The sequence below is a fragment of the Protopterus annectens genome, chromosome 8.part1, assembly GCF_019279795.1.
Source record: "Protopterus annectens isolate FY-2018-M chromosome 8.part1, PAN1.0, whole genome shotgun sequence".
Taxonomy (NCBI): Eukaryota; Metazoa; Chordata; order Ceratodontiformes; family Protopteridae; genus Protopterus; species Protopterus annectens.
This window is the reverse complement of record NC_056742.1, coordinates 102,333,749-102,357,647: the sequence shown is the minus strand read 5'-3', so window position 1 is coordinate 102,357,647 and position 23,899 is coordinate 102,333,749. Positions and strand designations below refer to the sequence as shown.

The following is a 23,899-nucleotide window of genomic DNA, read 5'->3' as shown; positions in this document are numbered from 1 at the left end:
ACAAAACCAAATCCATTTGAAAGTCTGAATACTGTTGGTCTTTTTCATGTATTCAAAACTGAGTCAGCCAGTGTTCAAGTAAATTATTGCAAACTGACTCTCTAAAGCCTTCTCTTTTTTTTGTTCTCTGCATGACAAGTCCTTGCTCACATGCCCTCAAGCTCATTCTGCTTGGGCAGTGGAATCTACTGGGGCCTTTTACAGTGGAGGATACCATGGCCATACTGGAAGCTGCCACCTGGTCTTCAGTTATACACGTTCTCTAAGCACTACAGGATTAATCCCTTTTCTGGGTCTAGAGCTGCATTTGTCAGGTCAGTCTTTTCTGGCCTTTTGGATAATTCTGCTGGTTGCTAGCCAAACCAACTCTATGTTCCCTTCAGCTTTAGAAATCATCAGCCATCAGGATATAGTACTGCTGTGTAAGAGCATAACAGTGGAAGACATGGTGACATTATTCCTTCCCACCCTCCTTTCCCTATATGCTTATCTCTAATGACTCCCTCTGTTTCTACCCTATGGACAGTACTCTAGAACAGGTGGCTTCCTTACCACTTCAGTCTTTGCCCCTCCTAGCTGACCACTTTTTGTTCTGCTGTCTTCAGGCCGTTGGCTTGGAGATGGTCTGAGGAGCTAAGCTTGTACAAACACCCATATATCTCTAAGCTTGCAAGCTGAAGTCGCACACAGTATATATGATCCTGGGAAGATGAAGCTTGACCCTAATAACTCGGCTGGATGGCAGCTGTGATAACCCACTGGTTAGGAATATTGCAACAGTAATCAACAGGATATCTACTGTTATGGTAAGTTCTTCTACAAATAAACAAGAAAGAAGAGAAATTGCCCAGTCTGTCACAGGTAAATGAAAAAAAGGCAATTCAGAAGAAAGAAGACCTGTAGAACTGTAATTAAAACATATTCAGGTCAACTTTATTCGCATAAACACAGACTCACATAAACGCTTATATATTCCACACTGCGTGTTGGGAAAATGCAGTGTGGAATAATAAGCATTTGTTAATCTGTAACCACCAAAGTCCAAGGCCACAGGACCCGAATCTCCAAGAAATGTACTTTCAAACCAAATAGGTTAAAAACAACACCTTTATTGCTACGTAGTACAAATCACGCCAATGAACAACCAACACTAGACGAAGCGCTTTCGCTCGGTTATTACCGAGCTTTTTCAGAGTTGAAATAGTTTGTAGTGTGGTTAGCCATGTTAAATACTAAATATAAAATCACATGACATACCCCCCCCCCCCCCCCCAATGAACCATCCCTAATCAGTTTTTAAAAATACAGTGTATATAAAACATCCTTGAATATTTGGTGAACCTTCTAATCTAAATGCCAGACTCAAAATGTAAATCCAACAATCTCAAAAAATGTAAGTGTATACTGTATGACAAAGCATATAGGAACATGTGGAAAAAATTTTTTTTTAAAAATAGTAATGAAAATAAAAATAAAAAATGAAAATAATAATAATAGAAACAAGTAAATAAATATACATCCTCTTCATTGCAAAATGCGACAAATGGTTACCTAACTGAGGCATAAAACTAAACTACAAATACATATAATACCAATGTGCTTAATGGTAGAATTAAACGACCTGTTAGAACCCCTTTTATAGTCGTGCCCTTCTTAATTTAAGCACACTGTTTATATTCAAAGCGTCATTCATACCTGGTGGTCTAACTGCGTCCAATCTAAGCTGCCAAAACAATTCCCGATACTCCAATCTGGCTTCCCAGTTCCCTCCCCGTGGATCGGGTGTCACTTGTTCTAAAATTGTAAACTTAATTTGCATGTTTTCACATACTTGGGAATGCTTAAAAAAGGCATTGGTCACTTTACCTTTACTAATATCATATTGATGTTCATAAACTCTTTTTCTAAAAAGCCTTTCTGTCTTGCCTACATAAAAACTGTGACAATATAGGCAGATTCCTAAGTATACAACTCCTTTGGTGGCACAATTAAAATATTGTTTAAACTTGTATCTAAATTTTCTAGAAGGGATAGAAATAACATCCTGGTTCAGCATAAAGGCACATTGGTTACATGAACCACATCTATGGGTACCCGTCTTCATTCTGGTGGGTTCATTGTTAACTGCCTTATTTTTCTCAAAGAATTCCTTTAGGTTCATTCCTCTTTTTCTAACAAAACCTGGCACCAAAGGGATAAAATGTTTTATGTCGTCATTTACTGATATTATGGGCCAGTATTTTAAAATGGCCTGTTCTATTGTTTGAGAATCGGAGGAGTATGTGTATGCAAAACTGTTCTTAAATTTAGAGGTGTTATTGTCTGTCACCAACTCTGTACTAGCTGTCCCGGTTCCTAGTAAAGGGTGATTTGGACTACGTAGCAATAAAGGTGTTGTTTTTAACCTATTTGGTTTGAAAGTACATTTCTTGGAGATTCGGGTCCTGTGGCCTTGGACTTTGGCAGTTCCTGGTTTTGTGTCTGCATTTGTCGATATTTGTTAATCTGTGTTAATGCAAATAAAGTTGACCTGAAGAGATTTCAACTACAGTTCTACTGGTCTTCTCCTTCCGAATTGCAAGTTCTTATACAATTGTAATTAACTTGCTTATCTCCTGCAGTAGTCCATACTTCTGCTGAATTGTTTTCTGTAGGTGGAACCTACACGTTTGTGAGAATTTGTTCATGGAATTTTGTGTGATTAAAAGCTTTTTTTTTCTTTGTTTTTCAAAGCCGCCCAGCAGATGCACCCAAGAAAGAAACAGCAAATTCAACTCAGGTAAAACGCGCAGATGAATGGAAAGACCCCTGGCGTCGATCTAAATCTCCAAAGAAGAAGCTTGGAATTTCTGGCTCCCCAAGCAGAGGGCGACGGCGGCGTAGAACATCAGGGTCATCAGCATCTTCTTCTTCCCGGTAATGAGGTTATCATTAAGACACATAAACCCAACATATTAGTCATAGGAGACTCCATTGTGAGAGACACACATGTGCCCCTCACCAGGCTGGATGAAGAGAAAGTCACAGTTAGCTGTTTGTCGGGTGCCAGAATCCACCATATCACCCATGCACTCGAGTCTCTCAGTAGGTACTTTTATGACTCTGTCATAGTCCATGTTGACGTGAATGACTTGAGATGTACCTCCCTGGATATTCCAACAAATTACTGGAACCACCACGATGATGATAAAAAACTGTTTTATTTCAATAAAAACAAGCGCTTTCACGCACTAACAAGTGCGCTTCTGGACTAAATGAAAGAGACTTGATCGAGCTCGTTGAATGTGTCCCAAGCAGATATGTTCCTAGCCTTAAGCAGCATTCTACCATCACCCAGAATGATGCCTCAATACAAACAGAAAATGATTGACTGTAACAATTGGCTTAGTTTGTGGTGTCATTCCAAGGGGATCCAATACCTGACAGCCTGGGACGACATGATTGACAAAGCGCAGTGCTTTGCTAGAGATGGCCTGCATCTGTCTCCCTTGGCTCCAGGCTCCTGGCAAAGGCTTTTGCCTCCTCCATAGTGCCTTTTTAGGTAGGCAGTGCCAGATCATCAAAACTACCAACATGAAAATTTCATCAAAATGTAAATTAAAGGTCACGCTGCTAAACGCTAGGAGTCTAAACATGAAACTGCATTCATTGCAAGCATTCTTAACCCTGGAAGACACTGACATTTGTGCAGTCACAGAAACCTGATTGAAAGCTTCAGAGAGCACCCCAGCCATACCAGGTTACTCATCCTGTCATACATTCAGACTCCATACCATGGGCAGCAAAGCAAAAGAAGGTGGAGTTGCAATATATATAAAAGACATAAACCCGTCCAGGCTGGTCAAACAGTATGATGCACAGGAAGCACTCCAGGTGCAGTTAATAACTGACAAGACCCCTATTTAAATCATAGCTAGCTATAGGCCTCCAACTTTGACTGAAGATACCCACTCCATCTGTCTGGACCTGTTTGAGTCTGTCAAGATTCAACCGTTTACCATGGTCCTGGGCAACTTTAACTATCCAACCATAGATTAGAAGAAATACTAATGCCCAGAGGTTTCTTGATTTTTTTCAATGCAAATGCCTTGGATCAGTTGGTTGGCACCCCTACAAGAGGTGAAAATGTCTTGGACTTGGTTTTAACCAACATTTGTAACCACTGCAACATCCCTACAGTGTCATCATCCCTGGTAAGATCCGATGACGAAGCAGTCACTTTCAAAGTCACCATCCCCCCCCCCCCAACCCCCCCCCCCCAGCTAGGGTCAAACAAATAAATTTCTCCAAAGCTGATTACAACCTCCTGAGGGAAGGCATAAACAGCTTCACAGCTCCCTCCCCCTCCATAGGAACTGGCACATATGTCCGAACCTACACCAAAGTACTATGTGAGCATTTATATAGCTGCATGGAATCAAGAAAACCCAACAGGACAAAGACATCCTCCTCAAGGAAGAGTAAACCTGTCTGGTGGACATCTGCAATAACTAAACTCTATAATAAAAGGAAAAATTTGCTGTCCAGAACCAAGAAGGAGCAGGTGCCTAACTGGAAGCTCTCTCTCCTTAGCCTGCACAAGCAAATAAGAGCACAAGTGAAATCCACCAAAGCAAACTTCAAGTCCAAACTGGCCACATCTACTAAAGACAGTCATAAGGCCTTCTTCACATATGTCCGCAGTCTTAAGGAAAGCACCCAGGTCTGCTCTAAACTGATGGTCAGGGACACCACATACACAAACGCTGTAGATATCGGCAACCTGCTGGCAGACAGGTTCAGTGAAAATTTTACCCCTTCTGTCTCCTCATCAGTAAAACAGGACATCCCCAGTATCTTCCCCCTTTTCTTTTATCTCTAGGGAGCAAGTCATCACTGCCCTCTCAAAGGCAATAAAATACAGCCTCCATGGGACCCGATAACATCCCAGGCTGCATCCTACATGAACTTAGGCAGGAACTTGCAGCACAATCGGGCACCCTATTCAAGCAAAGCCTGAGTGTACCGGCTTTGTCCCAGCCGAGTGGAGGGCAGCCACTGTCATCCCTTTGCACAAAGGTGGCACATCCACCGATCCCGGAAATTCTAGACTCATCAGCCTAACTAGCCTGATCTGCAAGGACATGGAGCGGATTATCATGGACCTCATTAACAAGGACATTGGCAACCTCCAGACACAGTATCCCTCACAGTTTGGTTTTGTCAAGAGGAGGTCATGCCTATTAAATTTGGTTGACTTCTTTGAGAGAGTCACCAGGGCCATGGATGAGGGGAAGATGGTGCACACCACCTGCCTTGACCTGGCCAAAGCCTTTGATACTATTCCCCACACAGGTATAATAGATAAACTCTCTCAACTAGGCATCAATCCATATGTTACCAGATGGGTAGCAAACTGCCTCACTGATAGAACCCACCTAGTCAAAATAGAGGAAGCCACCTCAAGCAGTAGACCCGTAGCAAGCAGTGTACCTCCGGGTTCGGCCTTGAGGCCTCTGCTGTTTGGGATATACTTTTCTGAGGTGCAGGCTAAAACCAGTGGGCTATGGCTGACCAAGTTTGCAGAGGACTGTAAGCTGGGTGCTGTCATCAAATCCCCTAGTGCCCTAGTGATGTGGACAATCCCCCAAGAGGGTCTCACCCAAACAAATGACTGGTGCCAGAAATATGGCCTCAAACTGAATGGCCAAAAATGCATCATCATCCCCCTTTGAGGAGAATGATGTCCCCACACATTAGCACATTGCATGCTTAGGACCTTATTATCAATCAGTTGTGAGGGACTTGGACACCCAGTTTGATAGCAGACTGACTTTTGACCACCATATTGCCTCTGTTGTACGAAAGCTTTCTACATGGCCCGCCTCATTAGTAAGGGTATCTCATCCAGGGACAAGGTGGTCATAACATCCTTGTATTCGTCCCTTATAAGACCCATTGTTGAGTACACTGCCCATTTCGGCATGTACCTCACAAAGCACATGCAGCAGCTGGAGAGACCACAGAGGTTCCTCACTAGGAGAATCCAGGGCCTCAAACATCTACCTTACACAGATAGGCCAAAGGCCCTGTCTCTTCTACTCAGTTTCCTACAGACGCCTCAGAGGTGACTTCTGTCTGGATACAAAGCAATCTCGGACCCCGCCTTGATGGGACTGCTGCATATCCGCAAGTAAAGCTCCACTTGAGTAACCTGCACATGTGACCTCAACCTGGTCTGTGACATTAGTAAGACTTGTTGGCGAGACAGATTTGTGTCCCAGACAACTCCCCATTTTGTGAAGCAGCCTCCACTCCATGTCAAGCAGAGTACCTAAACCCTTTTTAATAAGCACAACCTGGATAACTGGATGGGGAACAGAAAATACACCCCTGGGATTCCACCTATGTCCCTACTGGACAGTGGCATAGGGTGCTGAGTTGTTGGAACATGAGCAAAATTCTTGGCTAGGCTTGTAAGGCCCTCAGGGCCAATAGTCTAGTAACTTTCTGTGATCCTAAAAAATGGCAATGTGCAGAAACTGAGTGACAGTAATTTCCATTGTTATTGTATGTCACATGTAAGTTTTTTTTTTTTTTTTTTTTTTTTTTGTTGTTGTTAATAATTATCTTGCTTGGCTAGGTTGATCAGTTTGTTTGTGTGTATGTATTTTTGGCACTGTGAGGAAGTGTTCAAGCAGTTAGCCCCAAGATATTGGATACTTTTACTTTCATTGGTTATTGTTGATGTTCCATTTGTAATTGTGATTCAGAGTGAGTGAGCATTTATTATTCTAGTGCCTTGCATAACTGACATGCTCCTTGTGCCACTATGCTTAGGATTTATGTAAAGTTTAGCTGTCTTCAGGTGGATGAGTCTTTTCATGTTTGTGATTTTTTAGTTTTGAAGTGTTGAGATTCAAAATATTTTTGAGTTTATTAGAATTACTTTTGATTCTTTTTGTATTAATTACAGTGGTCTTAAAGTTTTATTGCCAACCTCCTTAATTTATTTTTGACATGTAAGATCACCTCTTCCATGCAGAAGTTTCAAAATAAGCTTGCTTATGAAAGGCATTTGCTTCAGGCTTGGGTTCATACAAAGTGATGTGACTTACCTCGCGCAGTTTGTGTGTGAGAAACTTCATGGCCACTTCGGAGGCCTTTTGACTTAAGGAAAAGCTAAGAGGATGTTTAGTGTAAGTAGCTGTAAGTGAGTCTGAAACCTGAAGATACGGTGGATGTCTCAACAGTTTGTAAAACAACCAGCTTTTCATTGTGAAGGCTGTAGGAAAAATATATTAACCACAAAAAAATAAGAGAGCGAGATAAGAAAAGAAAAAAAAATCTAATCCTTCCTTGCCATGACCAAGTGACTAGACCATCAAAAAGTATCACTTTGAGGGAAATCCACTACTGAAGAAAGTGATGGATTTCAGTGATTTTGCATCAAGAGGAGAATTCGGTGCAGAACATTTAGTAATCAATTACAATTTGCAACCATGCTTGTGATACATTTTCAAACTATTTGCTTAACAGTGTGTAATGTGAAAAGCTTTTCGGAAAACATAGGCATCCACAACCCCATTTTTCCTCAAATTGCTTCAAAATTAATAATGTCATGTTTGACTGGAACTTGCTGGTTCTCTGTAATAATGGACTATTACAATAAGAAGGAATGTGCAAAGTCTTGTGTAACCTGCTGTCTTTGCTTTTTATCATGTTCCCCCACAAATACATTATGTTGAAGAAGGTTTAAACATGCTGGAGTAATTTGACTGAGGGAGGAGAGAAAAAATGTTGTGAAACAAAAGTATTTGGAAAACACTAATGCAGATTAACTTCAACCTTGGACTAATTCATTTGACCCTGGATTAATTCACTTTTTCTTTTCTCTGTTGTTCGAGGATGTAGTAACAGAAATTGCTTAACATATATATATATATATATATATATATATATATGGGCTGCAGCACCGAGGTATCTAGCTGAAATGTATGGCACACCAGATTACCATCTAAAGTTGTGTATGACCCAAAAGGCAAATCCAGCAGAAAGCAAGGTCTTAGTAAGAGTTCTTACATCATACAGGAAAAGTAGAGGTTTATAAGCATAGCAAGAAGGTCTGTACTTACACACTTTGCCAGTCAGAGCTTTGAATTACCAGGCCCACATTCAGTTTCAAACACAAGAATTACTAGAGCAGTTCCCAGAGAGTGATAAGTAGCAACTCACTCAGCTTATTACAATAAGAGAAAGACAAAGTCATTAAGCTTTGCAGGCACATAAGTAAATGGATTTACATTACTGCAACTGTATTTTTTAGAGCTTCAAGATGTTCTTCGTATTTCATTGTTGCAGTCATTACATTTGGATAATCTGCTGGCAGGTTGCCCTCAGTCGGCCTGATTAACAAAGTCTTGGGTCCTGCGTCGGCTGCTGTCCCTTCTTCTATGACATCAGGTCGTCAGGGGTATAAAACATGCAGCCAATGCCATTTTATCAGTCTTTCTTGCCGTGCGGTGCCCGAAGCAGAAGCAGTTCGCAAGTGCCGGTCGGCCGACTCCTGAAATTTTCATTTTCGAGTTTCAGAACCGAAGTCTTCAACTTAAAGCTAAGTACCCCGTTGGGGAAACTTTTTCTTGCTCCTTACCGATGTCAGTAAAAGTTAATAATTGCATTACTTGTGGGAAACAAATACCTCATAAGGATCTTCATTTGTACTGTATTCCTTGCCTAGGCCCTGACCATGACGTACCTTGCTGTTGGTTTTGTGCTTTATTTATTCAGCGCACTATCCATCGTTGGTACATTTTTGCCTCTAAATATTTCGGTTCTCGGTTTAATTATCCAGAGATGATGTCGGCTAGCCATCCGACTACCAGGATTCCGAAAAAACACAAAGAGAAAGGCAGAGACAGGATGTCGAGGTCCAAAACTGCTGATGACACTTCTCCTAAGCCAGTCGCCAGATCGCCAGTATTCAGTGAGGCGCTTTCACAACCCCTGATACCTGCTACTTCTGACTTGCAGGCCTCTACTGAAACCCATTCGGAGTCCGGTATGCCACGAGATGCTTCACCTCTGGAACCCGTGGATGTCTCTACCTGGGATGGGCCCAAAGCTGCTGTGCAGGCACTGGCTTCTGAGGGTGTATTCAGGCCTACAGACTTGCATATTAAACTGACTCCACCTTCTATACTAAGGCCTAAATCTTGATCTATGTTTAAAAAAAACACCCAGGCCACATGTTCAGGCCCTTATGTCTAAAAAACAAATGATCAAAATGGCTGAAGATCTTATTACTCTAATCAGAGGTAGTCAAATCCCCCCTTCTAAGAGGCCTAAGGGCTGAGCTTGACTATGAATCTTCTGATCAGGTCTCTGTTTCTTCTGATTCTTCTAATGACCTGGATTTGTCCATACTTACTTATGAGGATTCTGATGCAGAGGATTCCATTCCCTCTGCGCCCCCCCCCCCCCAAGGACTTTTCTTTGAGGAAACTTTACATACCTTAAGAGAGCATTTCCACTGGGAAAGTCAGGAATTTTCTGAATCATAAAAGAGGCTTAGGGATTTCCTTCTGCTACCTCAGCATAGGATTTTGGCTATACCTCCTGTACTAGACATTATTGATGATGTGTTTTCAGAATCCAGTATGGCCCCTGATTCCCTGCCTCAGGCTCCTAGTAAACCTGACAGATACTACAGGGTTCCTGACTCCCACAAGTTCGTTTTCAAAAATCCTGTTGCGGATCCAGAAACCATTTCTCAGGGGCCCAAGGCCATTAGGGCTTCTACTGCTAGAAATCCTACCCCTTTTGATAGAGACTCCATGGCGCTGTATAGATGAGGTAAAAAGGTTTATACTTCTGCAACCTTGGCAATCAGGGCTTTAAACTGCCAATTTCATATGTTAAAATATCAACAGCATATTATTGGACTGCTTAAACAGAAAATTATGTTGATTTCTGACTGTGTGGAAAATAAAGATTTGCAGGATTTATTGCATTCTGCTGAACAAGTTGGAAAACATACTTTGCAATGTGGTTTTGATTCTTTAGAGGCCTCTAGCAGGGCTGCTGTTACTGGGTCTGTGCTTAGAAGGCATGCTTGGCTTAAGGAGCAATCTCTGCCCGATCATGTTAAAGCAAAATTGTTGGATGCTCCTTTAAGTCAAGACCGCCTGTTTGGCAGTAAGGCTGAAGAAGTTCTAAAAAAGATGAAAGATAAATCTATGCTAATTGTAAAGGATTTCTTACAAGTGCAACCTCCAAGGTTTAGTAGGCACTGGCCTACTAAGAATTGGTCCTTTCCCGTTCCTTCCAGATCCTCTCAAGCCAAACCCAGACACGCCAAAAGCACCAGGTTTCAATCCCAGGGGACTCTCAGAACTAAGCAATGGGGGGCCTCCACTTCCAAATCTGGAAATAACACGACACCCCCCTATGGTAAATATTCTCAATGACTTTCCTTGAAAATTACCAAGCACTTCCCTTTTAGCCGCCCCTTTGGGGGGGGGGGTTGCTCTTCATGCAAAAAACTGGGAACTCATAACCCAGGACAAATGGGTTTTAAATATAGTGTCCCAGGGATACAGATTTCACTTCCACACATTGCCAACACCAAACGGGCTGCCAGACCTGCCTCCAAATTAATGGGCAGAGGCTCAAAAACAAGTACTTTCCTTTTTAAACATGGGGGCTATTCAGCCGGTACCAGAAGAGGAAAAGGAACAAGGTTTCTATTCCATGCTTTTCCTGGTGCCCTGAAAAGACAAATCATGGCGTCCAATTCTGGACCTGTCTACTCTAATCACCTTTCTGGACATTCCAGAATTCAAGATGCTGACTCTTCACCAGTTACTTCCTATGCTAGGCAAAGATGTCTGATTGGCAACTCTAGATTTAAAAGAAGCATACCTGCACATCCCAGTCAGAGAATCTTTCAGAAGATACCTACGATTCAAAGCAGGCTACTTGCATTATCAGATGTCCTTCAAGGATGCATCTGCAGTCCTCACATATGAGTTGTCCTGCCTCAGGCAGCCCTTCGGTCGGCCGGATTCCAAAGTCTGGGTCCGGCGTCGGCTGATGTCGCCCTTTCCCTGACATCAGAGCGCCTGGGGTATAAAAGTGTCAGCCGACGCCATCTTCCTCAGTCTTTCTTGCCGCGTGGTGCCCAAAACAGAAGCAGTTCGCAAGTGCCGGTCGGCCAGCTCCTGTAATTCAGCTAACCGAAGACTTCAAAAGCTAAGTACCCCGTTGGGGACTCTTTCTTGCCTCAGCCGATATCAAATAAAGTTAATAATTGCTTAACTTGTGGGAAACAAATACCTCATAAGGATTTCCACTCTTACTGCCTCCCCTGCCTAGGCCCAGACCACGACGTCTCGGCCTGTTCAGCCTGTGCTTCCTTCAATCGACGCACTCTTAGACATCGGGCGGAGTTTGCAGAGGAATTTTTTGGGGCTAGTTTCTCCTACAACATGCCGTCGGAGACTCCGACTCCTCATTTAGCCAAGAAACGGAAGGACAAGGACCGACACACGCGGACCGCGGTTTCGGCTGAAACCACAGCTAGACCTACCGCGAGTGTCTCTGGCTCGGCTGAAACCGAGTCCTTGGTACTAATGACCACCGAAACCGCTCAACCGGCAACCTCGGCCCCGGAGGCCCCTACTGAGTCGGTTATTGAATTTCCTTCAGAAACTGGTGTCTTGGAAACTTCCGACACCATTCCTCTAGACAAAACTACACCAGCACGTGGTGCAGCCAGGCCTCCTGCTTCCTTGTCCATAAAGGCATTCACCAGGGCTAAAGCTGCTAAACACACAAAAACTATGCCTCCCAGGGTTATTCCTCAGGGACCCTCTACAGGTTCACAGATTCTAAGTTTAGCAGAGGACCTTATTTCCTTAATTAGGGTCTCTCAGCCCCATCCGGACAGGGGCTCTCAACCTCCTCTAGACAAAAGGCCCAGGGTTGAGCCCTCTGATCCCCACTCCTCAGATGAGGCCTCTGATGGCTCTGCCCTCTGACTACCAGGAGGAGGCTTTTTCGGCCTACGAGGATTCTGATGTAGAGGAATCTATCCCCTCGGCCTCCCCTCCTGAAGAACTATCATTCGGGGAGAACCCTTCACACTATGAGAGAGCATTTCAAATGGCAGGGCCAGGAAGTCTCTGATTCCAGGAAGAGATTAAGGACTTTTCTGCATTTACCTCCGCATAGACCTTTGGCTATTCCTCCTGTTTTGAATGTCATTGATGATGTGTACTCTGAGTCTAGCATAACCCCTGACACTCTTCCTCCGGCCCCTGTCAAACCCGATAGGTACTACAGGGTCCCGGACTCACATCATTTTCTTTACAAGGCCCACTCTGCTGATCCAGAAACTATTTCCCAGGGCCCTAAAGGGGTTGCAGCTGCCACTTATAAAAATCCACTTCCCTCTGAAAGGGAGTCCAGGGCTTTAGAGAGATGGGGTAAAAAAGTGTATACTTCTGCTACTCTTTCTATGAGGGCATTAAATTGTCAGTTTCATATGATACAGTACCGAGAGTATTTGTTAGATGAATTGCATAAGAAACTGTCTTCTCCTGAACCCCTAGATCGCAAATCACTTCAGGATCTGGTGCATAACTCCCAGCAGGTTAGCAACCATTTCTTACAGTGTGGTTATGATGCATTGGAAGCTTCATGTAGGTCAGCTATGACAGGTGCAGTCATAAGTAGGCATGCTTGGCTGAAGGAACAATCTCTGCCAGACCATGGATGCTCCACTGGAAAAGCAAAAGTTATTTGGCTCCATTGCTCAGGGGGTCTTAAAGAAATTTGAGGAAAAGGCAAAATCTGTACAAACAGTCAAAGATTTTCTCCAAGTCCAACCACCAAGATTCAGCAGAAATTGGCCTACCAAGAATTGGTCCTTTCCAGACACAGAGAGATTTCAGAGAGGCAAGAACAGGCGTGCCAGAGGTAGAGGGCAAGCTAGAGGCTCCTACAGAGGACGTCAATGGCAGCCTCCCAACCAGAGAGGTAGTGCAGGAACTACAACTGCTGCACAAGAACAGACTCAATGACTTTACTTTGACTCCGCCAACCAGGGCTCAATTAGAAGCACCTTTGGGCGGAAAGCTTTCTTTATTCTCAGAAAATTGGCACAGTATTACAAGGGACAAATGGACACTGCAAATAATAGACAAAGGATACAGGTTCCATTTTCGCACATTGCCAAAAAGAAAAGGCATGCCAGACCTGCCACCAAATCAAAAGGCAGAGGCTTTGAAACAAATCTCCAGCTTAATGCAAATGAAAGCTATAGAAAAGGTTCCTCTTTCAGAACAAGGCCAAGGATTTTATTCCAGACTATTCCTTGTTCCAAGAAAAGAAAAACAATGGAGGCCTATTCTCGACTTGTCCACACTGAATATTTATCTCATTGTGCCAAAATTCAAAATGCTGACTCTACAGCAACTCCTTCCCATGCTGGGCAAGGGGTCTTGGCTGGTAACTCTAGACCTCAAGGAGGCATACCTGCATGTCCCTATCAAAGTTGCAGAAGACACCTCAGATTTCTTGCAGGTTCAGAGCATTATCAATTCTCAGCATTGCCCTTTGGCTTATCTACTGCGCCCAGAGTATTCACAAAATGCCTGGCATCAGTAATTGCACACTGCAGACTTCAGGGGATTCAAATATACCCATATTTGGACGACTGCCTTATACAAGCGGTCAGCCAACAAACTTTGTTAAAACACTTGAATTATGCCATCCACCTACTTCAGGCCTTGGGATATACAGTCAACATTCACAAATCAAGACTTGTTCCATCCCAAAGAATAACTTTTCTGGGTGCGCATCTAGACACAACCATCCAAATGGCTTTTCTCACAGAAGAAAAACAAAGACAACTACCGGATTACTTCAAGAATCTGACAAGACAAACTCAGCTGACTGCAAGGAAAATCCTGCAGGCTCTGGGTTACATGGCATCTTGCATTCTTCTGATTCCACAAGCAAGGCTGCATATGAGGAAACTACAATGGTACCTAAGCAGTTTATGGACTCAGCACAGTCACAGCTTAGAAACTTTGATCCCACTCATTCCATGCCTCCAAAAGGAATTTCTGTGGTGGGCTCAAGCAAGCCAGTCAAACAGGGGTCTGCCCTTCAGCAAACCAATAGCCAGCCAAACCATTACAACGGATGCTTCAGACCACGGTTGGGGAGCACACATGGAGGGCAGATGTATTCAAGGACTATGGTCACAAAAGGAGCTACACATGCACATAAACCAAAAGGAAATGCTGGCAGTGATACATGCAATCGAAGCCTTTAAACTCTTTCTGCATCAAGGCCACCTGCTAATAAGGACAGACAACACCACAGTTATGTGGTACATAAACAAGCAAGGAGGTACCCATTCCTACCCTCTTTGCAGACTCGCACTGAATCTATGGGAACTTTCCCTGAAACTCAATATAGAGCTGCAATCACAGTTTGTGCCAGGAAAAGACAATATACTGGCAGACAGCCTAAGCAGAAATATCATGGATGCACACGAATGGATGCTGCACCCCGACATCTTCCTTCAGATAACACAGTCATGGGGGAGGCCGGACATAGATCTTTTTGCCTCCCACCACAATCATCAGCTGAAGAAATTCTGCTCAAGGACATACCACCCACAAGCATGGAAAGTGGACGTCCTCTCTTTCATCTGGAGAACTCTAACAGTGTATGCATTTCCACCTCTTCCATTAATGACCAAGGTTTTACTGAAGATCAGGACAGAGCAGCCAAAAGTGATTCTGATAGCTCCGGACTGGCCAAGACAGCACTGGTACCCACTGTTAAAGAGCATGTCACGCACAAAACCATGGCCTCTTCCTCAATGGCCACTTCTCCTGACACAGCACAATTACAAAACTCTGCATTCCAACCTGAAAACCTTGCAACTAACAGCCTGGAGAATACCTTGACTCCTTCCCAGGATAAGCTATCCAAGAGAGTGAAGGATATCATCATGGAAGCTCGCCGGCCTTCCACAAGAAAGGCTTACTCAGCAAAATGGAAAAGATTCCACACTTGGAGCACCACAAAGGGCCTAGATGCGACAGTGATGAACATGGCACATATCCTGGAATACTTGGCAGAAATGCTCCACAATGGCCTGTCGTACTCTTCCATTAAAATTCATGCTTCAGCAATTTCAGCAGAATACAATACTGATCCACCTGTCTTCTCTCATCCTCTCCTAAGACAGTTTCTAAGAGGAATTAAAAACATCAATCCTCCAAGGAAACCACCAGTACCTACATGGGACCTTAACTTCGTGTTGGAAAAACTAACACTGCCGCCCTTTGAACCAGCAGCATCTTCAGAACTACAGTTCCTGTCTTGGAAGACTGCCTTCCTTCTGGCCATAACCTCAGCAAGAAGAGTATCTGAGTTACAGGCCCTCATGGCCGTACAACCATTTCTTATTTTTCATCAGGACAGAGTTACATTGAGAACCAATCCTTCATTTATGCCAAAGGTGGTATCCAGGGTCTCATTGAACCAAGCTATTCACCTGCCTACCTTCTTTTCAAATCCACAAAATAAAGGGGAGAAACTTCTGCATACCCTGGACATTCACAGACAGTTGCGCTACTACTTGGACAGAACTAAAAGTTACAGAAAAACTGACCAGCTGTTTGTAGCATATGTTGCTGGTGCACAAGGAAAAGCAATTTCCAAACAGACAATTTCAAAATGGATAGGAAATTGCATTCGTTTTTGTTACTCCTTTCATGGCAAAACTGTGCCGGCTAACATTAGACCTCATTCCACCAGAGCCACAGCCACCTCCCCAGCCTTCTTAAGAGGGGTGGCTACCAAGGACATTTTAGAAGCTGCTACATGGAGCTCCGTGCATACATTTTCCAAGCATTACAATTTACCTTTATATTCCAGATCCACAGCAGGCTTTGCTACGGCAGTCCTGCAGGGCATTTTAGCTACACCATCCTTTCCATAGATCCTACATCCCCAGATTGGCTATGGTATTCTACCCATATGTGAGGACTGCAGATGCATCCTTGAAGGACATAGTACAGTTTTGTACCTACCATAAATGTAGATGTCCGATAGGTATGCATCTGCAGTCAGGTTTACCCTCCCTCCTTCCCCTCTGTGGTATTTCTTGGGTACTTATCCCTCTCATAGCTAGCTGGGGTTATCTATTATGGTGCATTTGTTTTATATATATATATATATATATATATATATATATATATATATATATATATATATATATAAAATATATATATATGTGTATAAAAAGACCACTACCACGAAAACATATACATATATATTTTTTTTTCTGTGCAGGTTTGGAATTTATTGCATTTTTCCAAATTTAGCCTTCCTTAGAGGGCACCTGGCATCTGGGGCAAGAAAAACTGAGGAAGATGGCATTGGCTGATGCTTTTATACCCCAGGCGCTCTGACGGGGAAAGGGCGACATCAGCCGACGCCGGACCCAGACTTTGGAATCCGGCCGACCGAAGGGCTGCCTGAGGCAGGACAACCCATATGTGAGGACTGCAGATGCATACCTATTGGACATCTACATTTGTGGTAGGTACAAAACTGTACTTTCTCTGCACTGCCCTTTGGCTTGTCTACTGTGCCCAAGGTATTCACAAAGTGCCTGGCTCCAGTAATTGCATTTTGCAGGCAAAGAAATATTCAAATATATCCATACCTGGACGATTGTCTAATTGAGGTAGAAAACCAGGCCACACTTCTAAATCATCTGGCGTTTGTAAAAAGGATTCTAACTTCTCTGGGGTACACCATAAACAAAATGAAATCACTACTGGTACCCTCTCAACAGATGATATTTCTGTGTGCAAGCTTGAATACAACTGTCCAGATGGCTTTCCTCACGCCAGAAAAGCAAACTCATTTTGTAACTTATTTCAAACAAGTGGTCACAAAAACCCTGCTATCTGCAAGACAAATACTGCAAGCCTTTGGGTTCATGGCCTCCTACATTATTCTAATTACATATGCAAGACTGCATATGAGGGAAACTTCAGTGGTGCTTAAAAAGTCTATGGAGTCAACATTGTCACTGCCTGGAAACAATGATTCCTATCATATCTTGCCTATGCCTGGAGTTCCTATGGTGGACAGTGGCCTGCCAACAAAACAAGGGACTGCCATTCACATTACCCCCTGCCACTCAAACCCTAACTACAGACGCATCAGACTATGCATGGGGGGCTCACCTGGCAGGGAAGTGCATTCAGGGAAAATGGAACCCAAATCAAATGCACCTACATGTCAATCAAAAAGGAATGTTAACTGTACAGAATGCTCTGACAGCCTTCAAGGACTACATTCATCCAGGACAACACCATGGTTATGTGGTACATAAACAAGCAGGGGGGTACACATTCCTACCCCCTCTGCAGACTAGCCATGGCATTGTGGAACACGGCCTTGAGCTACCAAGTGCACCTACAAGCTCAATTCCTGCCAGGAAAATTGAATGCACTGGCAGATGAACTAAGCAGAAATCTCATGGACCCACACGAGTGGAAACTGGAACCAAGCATTTTCAACATGTTGACAAGCAAATGGGGGAGCCCAGACATAGATCTATTTGCCTCCCCCCAGAACTACCAATTGGATAAATTTTGCACAAGGGCTCCCCACAAAAAAGCCTGGAAATTGGATGCTCTGTACTTCAGCTGGAAAAACCCATTAGTCTACGCCTTTCCCCCTCTGCCTCTGCTCTCCAAAGTTGTGCTAAAAGTCAAACAGGACAAATGAATTATTTTGATTGCTCCAGACTGGCCACGCCAACACTGGTACCCACTCCTGCGCAGTGTCACAAATATCTCCCTGGCACCTGCCTCAGACACCTTCCTTGCTGTCTCAGCAGGAGAACCAAATTCTGCACCCTGAGCTTCCAAAATTGAACCTTGCAGCTTGGCTAATCACTTAAATTCACCCTTAGCATCCCTCAGCAAACCTGTGAAGGATGTCATCTTGGAGGTGAGAAGACCTAGTACTAGAAAATATTATGCTGACAAATGGAAAAGATTCTGTGCCTGGAACCAATCTTTAGGGATGAGCACAACAGCGCCCAATTTGCCTCAGATTTTGCAATACTTAACTGAGATGCTTCACAAGCGCCTGTCTTTTTCCTGTATTAAAATCCACGCTTCAGCTATTTCAGCTCACTGTAACACAGAACCACCCCTGTTTTCTCATCCCCTGCTCAAGCAGTATCTCAGAGGGGCAAAGAACTTGAGACCACCCAGGAGAGCCCCTACCCCTGCCTGGGACCTTAACTTTGTTTTGGAGAAGCTCACTCTACCTCCTTTTGAGCCAGCTGCTACTGCAGACTTAACATTTCTTTCTTGGAAAACAGCCTTCCTTTTGGCAATCACTTCAGCTAGATGGATATCTGAATTACAGGCCCTTATGGCAGTGGAGCCTTCCATCATCTTTCATGCGGACAGGGTATCTCAGGGTATCTCTGAGGACCAATCCATCCTTCATGCCCAAGGTGGTTTCCAGTCTGGCTCTTAATCAGTCCATTCATTTGCCAACCTTCTATCCCAATCCACAGAGCAAAGGGGAACGGATTCTGCATTCCTTGGACGTGCACAGACAACTTAGATTCTACTTGGACAGAAGTAAATTTCGAAGAAAATCTGAACAATTGCTAGTAGCATTTGCTGCTGGGGCAGAGGGGAAGGCTATTTCAAAACAAACCATTTCTAAATGGATAAGCCATTGCATTCATTTCTGCTATAATCACCATGGAAAACCTATCCCCCAGGGGATCAGATCTCATTCAAGCCATTGCATTCATTTCTGCTATAAGCACCATGGAAAACCTATCCCCCAGGGGATCAGATCTCATTCCACCAGGGCTGCATCTACTTCTGCAGCCTTTCTCAGAGGTGTTCCTAACAGAGATATTCTAGAAGCTGCTACCTGGAGTTCTGTACATATTTTCACCAAGCATTATCATTTACCAATTTTCTCTAAGTCCAGAGCTGGCTTTGCCAGTGCTGTCTTGCAGGGCCTTATAGCTGGTCCTAATGCTGTATAAATTCCTCCTCCCAACCATAGCTTTGGGAATCTACCCAAATGTAATGACTGCAACAGTGAAACACAAAGAACTTAGTACAGTTGTGTACATTTACCGTAAATGTAGATGTTCGAGTGTATTCACTGTTGCAGTCCTGACTGCCCTCCCTCCAGCCCCCTATTTTTCTCTGGCTTATAACTCTTATTTATTTTACTATACTTAAAAGCTTTTTTCATGTGTTTGCTTTTGGTTGGAGGTATATTTTTGTGTTTTTATTTTTATTTGCTCCCCATTAGGAGGGCAGCTGACACCTGGGGCAAGAAAAACTGATAAAATGGCATCGGCTGCATGTTTTATACCCCTGGACGACCTGACGTCCGGGAAGAAGGGACAGCAACCGACGCAGGACCCAAGACTTTTTTAATCAAGCCGACTGAGGGCAACCTGCCAGCAGATTACCCAGATGTAATGACTGCAACAGTGAATACACTCGAACATCTACATTTATGGTAAGTGTACACAACTGTACTTTTTCTAGTGGTCTTCATGTGCCATTCCCAGTTAAACTTTCCTTGTGTCACCTTGAAAGTGTCAAAGTAGTCTCCCTCCCTGGAGTATCCCTTGGTGCACATACCTTGTTTGGGGATATCCTGATTAAGATGACTGTTGCAGTATTCCAAACAAATGTATTGTTACCTACTGAGGTCTTACTGGGGTACCAAAGCTTAACCTTCCATAGGTCATACATCTGACATGTAACCTCAGCCCGAATGTGCAGGGGTATAAACGCGGATTTATGAGTGAAGATCCGCAGACTCTCTCTCTCTCTCTCTCTCTGTCAGCTTGAGTGCAGGTTGCATATCCATTGGACTGATCATTTTGTTACTTGATTCCATAGCTTCTTAAAAACAGATAAGTGCCCAATTGTGTAACCCTCCTTTACTTAGTGTTTTCTAATGTCTGTATTAGATGTCAAGAAGGAAGGGTACGTGCTAGTGCAGTAGGCAAATCCCCTACAAAGATCTTTATACCCAGTGTTTGTTATACCAAGGTATGGAACACAACTACAAGGCCTGCTCCATTTGCTAGTCATTTATGCATAAAACTGTGTCATCCCATCTGTTTTCACTCGATACTTCCCTAGAGACCCAGTGTCTGAAGTCTTCCATCCACTCCAAGATGTCTGATCCCACTTCCCCTCACATACTTCAACTTCACAAGGGAAAGCTCAAATGACCTAGGCAGGATAGTTAGTCTGCCTATTCAGATTTTGATTCAGCCACTGAGGTTTCAGAACCTGTGGTTTGTCCGCCTTCACCTCTGATGCCCTCTGCTGTGACCCCGCAGAGGCTAGTATGGCATCGGGTGGAGGGGGCCTTAAGACTGGGAAACTGCCTCTGCTGAGAAGGAGGAACTGCAGGTCATTATCTTAGAGGGATCAGAAGAGACTCTCAAAGCTAATTGAGGTACTTCCAAGGTCTGAACTCCCTTGCTAGGTTCAGGTGGACATCACACCATAGAAAAAAAACTACAGAAAATAAAGCTTGGATCTTATCTTTCTCCTGTGTAGGAAGAAGGAATGTATGGACTTTTCCCAAAGCCTACTCAAGGCTGTTTTGCCTGTGAAACCACCTTCTTTTTCTACCCACCTTCCTTCCCCTATGCCTCAGAATATTATTATTTCATTTCTTTCTGAAGATGAAGACACCAATGTTTGTGACCACTGTCTGATCCACTCCCAAGGCCAGATTTCTTCAGATGAAGATTCCATCTCCTGTGACTCCCCTGTTGAAGAAGGTTCTTTTGGGAAGACAGTCTTAAACATGATGAAACATTTTGAGTGAGAATCTAAACAGATTTCAGATGTGCATCAAAGATATTACAACCTCTTGGAAATGGGCACTCCTGCCCCCTTACCTGTCCCTCCAGTCTGGAGGGCCTTTTTGGTTGCTTTCCAGTCTGCCCCTGATTCACAGCTTCCTGCCCCCAAAAGGCTACACAGTTTTTACAAAGTTCCAGATGAATTCAAGTTCCTGTTTAAGAACACTGTGGCAGAGCTCTCTGCAGATGTTCATCGTGTTTCACTGTTGCAGTCATTACATTTGGGTTATCCTGCTGGCAGTCTACCCGCAGTCGGCCTGAATTCCAAAGTCCTGGTCCAGCGTCAGTTGCTGTCGCCTCCTCCCAGACATCAGTGCGCCAGGGTTATAAAAGATGCAGCCAACGCCATTTTCTTCAGTCTTTCTTGCCGCGTGGTGCCCAAAGCAAAAGCAGTTTGCAAGTGCCGGTTAGCCGACTCCTGAGATTTTCAAGTTCGAATTTCAGATCCGAAGTCTTCATTAAAGCGAAGTACCTTGTTGGGGAAACTTTTTTCTTGCTCCAGACCGATGTCAGAAAACGTTAATAATTGTATTTCTTGTGGGAAGCAAATACCTCATAAGGATTGTCATTCTTACAGTATTCCTTGCCTAGGCCCTGACCACGACGTTGCTAGTTGTCGGTTTTGTGCTAGATTTAACCCACGCACTATTAAGCGTCGGTACGATTTTGCATTTCATTATTTTGGCAGTAAATTTAATTATATAATGCTGTCGGAACAGCCGACTACCGGAATTTATAAAATGCGCAAAGACAAAGAAAAGGACAGGCATCCGAGGTCCAAAACCGACGAGGCTTTAGCTAGGCCAGTTGCCAGTTCTCAGTGAGGCACTTTCGCAGCCCCTAACGCCTGCTACCTCAGAGCCACAGGCCACTTCTGACTCCCACGTGGAGTCGACTAGGCCACTGGAAACTCAAGGTATTGGACCCTTGGAAACTATTCCCTCAGATGGGTCTGGAGCCGCTGAGCAGGCATCGGCTTCTGAGGGTGTTTTCAGGCCTACACAATTATATGTGAAAATGAATTCAGCTTCAAAGGCAAAGACTAAAGCACCTCTAAAGACAAAGAAACAAGTACAACATTCCCCCGGACAGGCCTCCATGCCTAAAAAACAGATGCTTAAAATGACCGAAGACCTAATTACTTTGATCAGGGGTTCCCATCCCCCTCCTGATAAGAGACCTAGGCAAGAGACAGAATATGAATCTTCAGATCAGGTTTCCATTTCCTCTGATTCCTCTTCTGAACAGGGATACTCTCTTAATCCCTATGAGGATTCTGATGCTGAAGAATCTATCCCTTCAGCCTCTCCTCCTGAGGATTATTCTTTTGGGGAGACCCTGCATACTGTGAGGGAGCATTTCCATTGGGAGAGCCAAGATTACTCAGAAAAGGCTCAGAGATTTTCTCATACTACCTCAGCACAGGCCCCTTGCTATTCATCCTGTTTTAGACATTGTAGATGATGTATTTATAGAGTCCACTCTCACTCCTGACTGTTTACCACCAGCTCCTGTTAAGCCAGACAGATACTACAGGGTTCCTGATTCACATAAATTTCTTTATAAAAACCCTGCTGCTGACCCAGAAACTATATCTCAGGGTCCCAAAGGGGTCAAGGCGTCCACTGCAAAGAACCCTATCCCCTCTGATAAGGATTCAAGGGCCCTGGACAGATGGGGGGAAAAGATTTACACTTCTGCTACCTTGGCTGTAAGGGCCTTAAATTGTCAGTTTCATATGCTTAAATATCAGCAGTATCTTATGTCACTACTTAAACAGAAAATGTTGGCAAATTCTGAATGTGCAGAAAACAAAGAAATGCATACTTTGCAATGTGGTTTTGATTCTCTGGAGGCCTCCTGCAGGGCCGCTGTTACGGGTTCTGTCATTAGGAGGCATGCTTGGTTAAAGGAACAGAATCTGCCTGATCATGTTAAAGCAAAATTATTAGATGCTCCATTACAGCATGATACCTTGTTTGGTGTTAAAGCAGAAGAGGTGTTGAAGAAAATGGAGGACAAAGCTAAATCTATGCAAACAGTCAAGGATTTCTTACAGGTACAACCTCCCAGATTTAGCAGGAACTGGCCTGCAAAGAATTGGTCCTTTCCAGTGTCAGGCCACAAAGAGGCAGATACAGGGGCCAAAGAGGCGGATCCCAGCCCCAGGGTTCATACAGGTCTAAACAGTGGGGTGCTTCTACCTCCAAAAGCGGAGAAGATAAATCACAGCTATACAGGAAAAAGTCTTAATGACTTTCCCCTGCCAGCACCAAGCACTTATCTTCTGGCAGCTCCTTTAGGGGGAAAACTAGCACTTTTTTCACAAAATTGGCACATGATCACCCAGGAGAAATGGGTCCTGAATATAGTGTCACAAGGCTACAGGTTCCATTTTCACACCCTGCCAAGGGCAAACGGAATGCCAGACCTGCCACACAGTCAATGGGCAGAGGCACAAAAACAAGTTTTATCCCTCATGGACATGGGGGCCATTCAGCGAGTACCACAGCAAGAGCAGGGACTAGGATTTTACTCAAGGCTGTTCTTGGTGCCCAGAAAGGACAATGCCTGGAGACCAGTACTGGACCTGTTGATTCTAAACACATTTCTGGATATTCCGAAATTCAAAATGTTGAGACTGCAGCAGCTTCTGCCAATGCTGGGCAAGAAGGCATGGCTTGTGACTTTAGACTTAAGAGGCATACCTGCATGTCCCAATAAGACATTCATGCAGAAGATACCTCAGATTTATAGCTGACTCATTGCACTACCAATTCTCTGCACTGCACTTTGGCTTATCTACTGCGCCCAAGGTCTTCACAAAATGCCTGGCACCAGTAATTGCATTTTGCAGACAAAGAGGATTACAAATATATCCTTACTTGGACAACTGCCTTATTCAAGCAGAGAACAAGGATGTTCTACTACAGC

General features: G+C 43.8%; 1 protein-coding gene across 13 annotated transcripts in view; it reads left to right on the top strand.

The window, feature by feature from the left end:
* ZC3H18 (zinc finger CCCH-type containing 18) overlaps positions 1-23,899 on the top strand; it is a 2,225,788-nt gene that overhangs the window by 959,183 nt on the left and 1,242,706 nt on the right. For all 13 annotated transcript variants that reach the window (XM_044081724.1, XM_044081723.1, XM_044081715.1 and 10 more), the window contains one exon: positions 2,734-2,916. In XM_044081724.1, coding sequence (XP_043937659.1) covers positions 2,734-2,916 — 183 coding nt within the window. The remainder of the gene's footprint in view (positions 1-2,733; positions 2,917-23,899) is intronic.